General features: G+C 50.6%; 1 protein-coding gene and 1 non-coding gene across 2 annotated transcripts; one reads left to right on the top strand and one right to left on the bottom strand.

The window, feature by feature from the left end:
- The first annotated feature begins 562 nt into the window (after positions 1 to 562).
- Positions 563 to 2,594, top strand: Rhov (ras homolog family member V). Its single transcript, XM_075961809.1, has 3 exons — positions 563 to 872; positions 1,059 to 1,117; positions 1,315 to 2,594. The coding sequence occupies exons 1-3, from the start codon at positions 665 to 667 to the stop codon at positions 1,756 to 1,758; spliced, it is 711 nt and encodes a 236-aa protein (XP_075817924.1). The 5' UTR covers positions 563 to 664; the 3' UTR covers positions 1,759 to 2,594.
- A 3,584-nt stretch (positions 2,595 to 6,178) lies between these two features.
- LOC142845273 (U6 spliceosomal RNA) lies at positions 6,179 to 6,286 on the bottom strand. The gene has a single exon (XR_012909840.1). It is a non-coding gene; the product is annotated as a U6 spliceosomal RNA (small nuclear RNA).
- Positions 6,287 to 6,585: the final 299 nt, after the last annotated feature.

The raw sequence follows: 6,585 nt of genomic DNA, 5'->3' as shown, positions 1-6,585 counted from the left end.
TCCATCTGTCTCTGTGCAACAGAAGATGGCCTTGAAGTTCTAATCCTTCTTCCTCCGCCCCCAGGGTGCTGGGATTAGAGGACTGCACCACCAGGCCGGTGGTACTGGGGAATCAGACCTAGGGCTTTACCCATGCTAGGCAGGCACTCTGGGCTACAATCTCAGGCTCACTCCCAGTAGGTTAAAAGAATACTTTATTAGTAAAATTACTGTACTGATGCTTAATACACATACCAACGTATGTATAAAAGCTTTTTTTTTTACTTAAAAAAAGATTTAATGTGATGTGTTTATTTTGAACATGCTACATTATGGATTCTGTAGTGTCTTCCTATTAACAATAAATCATGAATCTGCCAAATATCATATGCCGGATCTTTGTCCTTGTACCTTCACGATGGCCAGGTTTTCATATCCCTTTCTTCTCTGGAAGCTTGGCAATCGCTGAGTGTTCTGCAGAGGGAGGTCCAGGTCGGTGGGCGGGGTCCGGGCCACTTGGGACATGCAGATGAGGTGGGCGGGGCCCAACATATATACCCTCTGCTAGTCTCTAGCGGGCGTGCCCAGCTTGGACAGACTGTCGCCGACCGCCTGCGGAACCTGCTTCCCTGAGCGCCGCGGAGCCTGGTCCGGGCTGGCCCCTTTGCTACCCCGGGAGCGGGCCATGCCGCCACGGGAGCTGAGCGACGCCGAGCCACCGCCTCTCCCAGCCTCGACCCCTCCTCCGCGGCGGCGCAGCGCACCTCCGGAGCTGGGCATCAAATGCGTGCTAGTGGGCGATGGCGCGGTGGGCAAGAGCAGTCTCATCGTCAGCTATACCTGCAATGGGTACCCCACGCGCTACCGGCCCACGGCACTGGACACCTTCTCTGGTATGTTCTACTGCCCCGGGGCCCCTGAGGCTGGGGAGGGGTTGTAGTTTAGGGCCGGCTTGCTGGCGGGAGGGCACCGAAGACCCCCCCCCCCCAGAGCAGGCCCGGAGGTGGCGCTGGTGAGGCCTGCCTAGAAGGACGAGGATGCTGTGCCTAACTCATGCTTTCCCCTCCCCACCTCTGCAGTGCAAGTCCTGGTAGATGGAGCCCCTGTGCGAATCGAGCTCTGGGATACCGCAGGGCAGGTGAGAAGCTGGGTGTAGCCTTCGTTGGGTGAGGGGTTAGAGAGGGTTGGAGGCTGGGAGGATACCTGCATGGAGTAGGAATGGAACAGGCTTTGGGCTTTAGGAGTCTTAGGTCTCCACCCCCTAAGTGAGAAGCAGACTTCTGTTCCAATGTGAAGGGAATGATCTTGCTAACGACTGGCCTTGCTACCCCCTAGGAGGACTTTGACCGGCTTCGCTCCCTCTGCTACCCAGATACTGATGTCTTTCTGGCTTGCTTCAGTGTGGTGCAGCCCAGCTCCTTCCAAAACATCACAGAAAAATGGCTGCCGGAGATCCGCACTCACAACCCCCAAGCACCTGTGTTGCTGGTGGGCACTCAGGCTGATCTGAGGGACGATGTCAATGTACTAATTCAACTGGACCAGGGAGGCCGGGAGGGCCCAATACCCCAACCCCAGGCCCAGGGTCTGGCGGAGAAAATCCGGGCCTGCTGCTACCTTGAGTGTTCAGCCTTGACACAGAAGAACTTGAAGGAGGTGTTTGACTCGGCCATTCTCAGTGCCATTGAACACAAAGCCCGCCTAGAGAAGAAACTGAACGCAAAAGGTGTGCGCACGCTCTCTCGCTGCCGCTGGAAGAAGTTCTTCTGCTTTGTTTGAGCAGTCATGGTAGTGCAAGTGGTAGGCAGGTGGCTGGAGACTTCCGGACCCTGGGACATCGGGTACTAGCAGGTCCTGGCCAGCTCCCGGGACTCAGTTCTCTATTGAACGCTGGGAATGTGGGCCTCTAGCTGCACACTCTGATAAAATGGGGTGAGCCCTGTCCTGTGCAAGGGGCTGACTCTGATTTGGATTGCATTGGTCAAGACTCGCAGGAAAATCCCAGCACTTTGATATTCATGGGATAATCGCATCAGTGCCGGTTTCTGAGCAGCTTGGGATGTAATTCCCTTTTTTTTTTTTTTACCGTGGGGCCGCTGAATGCAGGCCTATTGTGGATGCCCTCACCCTCTCCTAGCACAGGTGTGACAAAGTGAGGCATCTTGGAGGGTTGGAAGATGGTGGGTCTTGATTTGGAGAGGTTTGAGATGGAGTAGGAAGTGAGAGTTTGAGTCTCACGCCAGTGAGAGATTGAGACGGGAAACAGAACGTGAGCCTTGAAGTGGAGGACTGGAGACGGACTAGAGGACTGGGCCTAAAGAAAGAGCAGGGCAGACAGCTGTGGAGAGGGCTGACACCTGGGCTGCCCTCAGGCCCCAAGGCCAGGGAGGCTGGGCTGTTCCCGGGGAAGAACTGGGTCTCTGGACTCCCTAGGCACTGCCCAAACTGGCTGGGCCAGCAAAGGGGCAGGAAGTGAGAGTCCAGGCCCAGCGAAGGGAGGGGGAGGAGCTGCAAATGAGAGCCTGAAGGAGGAAGGGGCAGGGGTTGTCCCTTTCCCCAAGGTCATAGCTTAGAAGGTGAGCAATGCAATCTGCGAATAAAACCTTCTGTTTCTGAAGCTGCTGTCTCCGTGGTTTCCTGGATCATGCCCAATGCCCCTTCGTAACCTTTCTCAAGGCCCAGCAGCCTGGCAGATGGGTTGGGAACTGAGGCTGGGTTGAAGGGTGGGGGCTGGATCAGATGGGACAATGTGATGGGAACTGGACTAGGGGGAACAGGTGTGGGGCTCCCTGCTTGGGGCTTGGCTTAGTTGGTTCCCAGGAGAGCTAGCGTGGGAAGCAGCCTGGAAACGGGTTTCCCCAGGTGTCAGCGCCAGAGCTGCTTTCCCATGACCTCACCAGGTAGGTGGGGCCCTCCCCGCTCCCCCTCCTTTCTGGAGTGTGATGCTCAGCACTGGGGCTCCAGGACAATCTCAGGCCCATCCTCCCATCCTCTGAGAAGATTTCAGGACTCGGGGTCTGGCTGGGGAATGTTATCCCAGCTTAAATACGAAGGACAACCTATATAGCTTTAAACCTCCACCACTGGCCAAAGCTTGTAGCCTTGGGTTGGTTGGACCAGTCTTCAGCCTTGACACATAAGGGATTATTGCAGGTCAGGGTTGCTGGCTGTGGACAATGTGACTAGAGGTTTGGTCCAGGAATCCTGTGCCCATGAGGGTTCGCCGGCAGAGGCTTGGAGGGGAATAGGAATCCAAGGATTGGAACGGGAGGGACTTTAAAGAGCATTTTTGAGGAAAACAAAGCTTATTCTGCCTTAAGGACACCATGGTCTGTAGACAAAAAGGTAGTATGTCAAGTGAGATAGTATCACTAAGGGGTTAGGGGAGCAGCATAGAGTTGGATGTATGGGTGGCATTCTTTAGAAGTCTTTCTGAGGTACACCTGTGACACCTGTTAGACACCTGCTGGGCCAGGTGAGCACCCATACCTATCCGAATCTATGGGGGCTCACCTGCTAGGCACCTGCTGGATGGACCAGGTGAGCACGCATACCCATCCGAATCCATGGGGGCTCACCTGCTAGGCACCTGCTGGATGGACCAGGTGAGCACGCATACCTGTCCGAATCCATTGGGGTTCAGGTTCCTTTCCAGGAAGCTACAGGTGTGTGTGTGTGTGTGTGTGTGTGTGTGAGAGAGAGAGAGAGAGAGAGAGAGAGAGAGAGAGAGAGAGAGAGAGAGAAACACTGAAGGACAGAAATACTAGCCAAGTGAGGCCTAGATAATCCCAAGTTTAGTTTTAGCCAAGATTGCTTCCTATCTCCTAGAGCACCAACCACCTTCTTTTGTTTTCTTATCTCCTTAGGTGGAGGTGATGAGCTACGTTATGATAGATACATTATGATCCATGGTCAGCTGTTTCCCTAACCTAACCTGGCACGCTCCTTTCTAGGACAGAGAGAGAGACCCAGATTCCAGTTCAAACGTTCAAGTCCTGACACTCACCACCACAGGCAAATAATCTCTTTTTTCTTCTTCTCCTTTCTCTCTCTCTCTCCTTCCCTCCCTCCCTTCTTCCTTCCTTTTTTCCTTCCTTCCTTCCTTCCTTTCTTTCTCTTCTCTCAGACAGGACCTCACTTCACCGAGATCCCCCAGCCCCCACCACCTCTGTTTCCCAAGTGCTGGGAGTAAGAGCATGCCCTATCACCCAGCTCATTTATCCTTTTTGTACCTCAGTTTCCACACTTGCAAAATGAAATACTCAGGACTCTTGACAGTTCTCAAACCATTCCAAGGGGCCTTGGGACAGTGGGGCAAAGAAGACTGATTGAGTGACCTTGGCGCCACCGCCGCACACACAATTTCTGGTTTCTCTCATGGTACCAGCATCTCTGAGTCACTGAAGCTACAGCCTCCCTCCTCATGCTTCCTCTCATGACAGCCACTGAACCTGGTCAGGATCTCCGTTGACTCACTCCGCATGCCTCCCACTGGCACCTCCCTGGCTCAACACTGAAATCACTTCTTACTGCTCTCAGTGAACCCCTAGCTCTTCACTTGGGTCCATAAGGCCTCCCCAAACCTAACAGCGTTTGTCTCAGGGATCCCTATTATCTCCTGCTTTTGACTCCAAGGTTTGACTTGCAATTTACAAGGTCTAGTTTAGAAAACATACTGTTTCTCCTCTGGCCATCTTCCAGTGCCTTCCTCCTCCAGAAAGTGTGGGGATGTTGTAGTGTCTTCACTGCGGCTCACACATGGAAGACACACCGAAGAGCCCCCCACACTCTCCAAGGAGACCCCCACTTAGACTCTGTGGGCTTGGGCAGCATGTACCATTGTCCCTTAACTGTTTAGATCATCAGGATTACGTTCAGCTCCAAGTGTGTGTCACTGAGACCCAGAAACTCGGGATTGGGACCAGGATTGTGCAGAAGGATTTCCAGCGCCAAATCCCTCTAGTGCCCTCTTATTCCGTCTCTCTATGTAGTATGGCCTTTCTCTACTTCCTGGGACAGTTTGTTGTTGCTGTTCTTGTTGTTTTCAGTCCTGAGGATAAAAATCAGGGCTTTGCTTAACCTAGGCAAGCACTCATTCTGCAGAAATCTACACTTACAGGAATAGTTATTTTTACTTGGATAAAATCATGTGCTACATACAAATGTATGTACATATATGTGTGTAAATGTATGTAAACAGAATGTCCACGTCAATGTAAATGTTTTAAGACAGAGTCTCAGAGATTTTTCTATTTTTTTATTTATTTGCTTATTTTAACTTTTAATGTTTTGTCAGTATGTATTAACCATACACAATAATTGGTTTCATTATGACTTTTGTTTGTTTCTTTTATATTTTGTTGGTTTGTTTGTCTTTCAAGACAGGGTCTCTCTCTGTAACCTTGGCTGTCCTGAAACTCACTCTGTAGACCAGACTGGTCTAGAATTCAAGATTCGCCTGCCTCTGCCACCCAAGTGTTAGGATTAAAGGCGTGTGCTATCACTGCCTGGCTCATTATGACATTTGCATGACGTACACATAGATTTTTTACTGTATTTAACACACACACAAATACACACACACAAATACATTGTCCTTTCTTGTCCCCCTCCTACCCCTAATGGGCCCCTCTTCTATTTTCATGTGTGAGTGCACGCGCGCACATGCGTGTGTGTGTTTGTGTGTGTGTGTGACCCAAGGAATTCATTAGGGTTGTCTTCAGGAGCATGTACTACATACACAGAGCAGTGGATACACTACTGAAGAAAATGTATGGAGCCAGTCATGGTGCGTGCGTGCGTGTGTGTGCGTGTGTGTGTGTGTGTGTGTGTGTGTGTGTGTGTGTTGTATGTGCCCTTGGAAGCCAGAGGCATTTGATCCCTCTGGAGCTGTAGTTACAACTGAACCATTTCTGTGCTACAAGAGAGCCAGCCCCTATTTTATTGTTGTTGTTGTTTGTTTTGGTTTTTTGTTTTAATTTTTGAAACAGGGTTTCTCTGTGTCCTGAAACTCATTTTGTAGACCAGACTGGCCTGGAATTCACAGAGGTTCAGCTGCCTCTGCCTCCTAAATTCTGGGGTTAAAAGCATGCGCCACCACCCAGTTCTTTTTTGGGGGGTGGGGGGTTGGTTTTTCTAGATAGAGTTTCTCTGTGTAGCAGCCCTAGCCTTTTTTAAAAAAAGAAAGAGAAAGAAAGAGAAAAACAAGGATTGTTTCACAGATTAGAATGTCATCCTTCACAGGGACCAAGCTAATCTCTGTATTGTGTCGTTCCAATGTTAGTATATGCACTGCTGAAAAGAATACCATCTTTAAGTCGGGTGGTGGTGTAGCCCGCCTTTAATCTCAGCACTCAGGAGGCAGAGGCAGGCGGATCTCTGTGAGTTCGAGGCCAGCCTGGTCTACAAGAGCTAGTTCCAGGTCAGGCTCTAAAACTACAGTGAAACCCTGTCTCGAAAAACCAAAAAAAGAAAAAGAAAAAAAAAAGAACACCATCTTTTTTTTTTAATTAAAATTTTTTTCATTCAATATATTCTGATCATGGTTTCCCCTCCCCCAACTCCTCCCAGATCTTCCCCACTCACCCAACTCCATTCCCTTTCTTT

The sequence above is a fragment of the Microtus pennsylvanicus genome, chromosome 2, assembly GCF_037038515.1.
Source record: "Microtus pennsylvanicus isolate mMicPen1 chromosome 2, mMicPen1.hap1, whole genome shotgun sequence".
Lineage (NCBI taxonomy): Eukaryota > Metazoa > Chordata > Mammalia > Rodentia > Cricetidae > Microtus > Microtus pennsylvanicus.
This window is presented reverse-complemented; position numbering and strand designations above follow the sequence as displayed.

Coding starts and splice junctions, on each gene's coding strand:
- Rhov (XM_075961809.1), top strand. CDS start 665: ATGCCGCCACGGGAGCTGAGCGACGCCGAGCCACCGCCTCTCCCAGCC. Junction 873..1,058: donor GGCACTGGACACCTTCTCTG/GTATGTTCTACT, acceptor CCACCTCTGCAG/TGCAAGTCCTGGTAGATGGA. Junction 1,118..1,314: donor TCTGGGATACCGCAGGGCAG/GTGAGAAGCTGG, acceptor GCTACCCCCTAG/GAGGACTTTGACCGGCTTCG.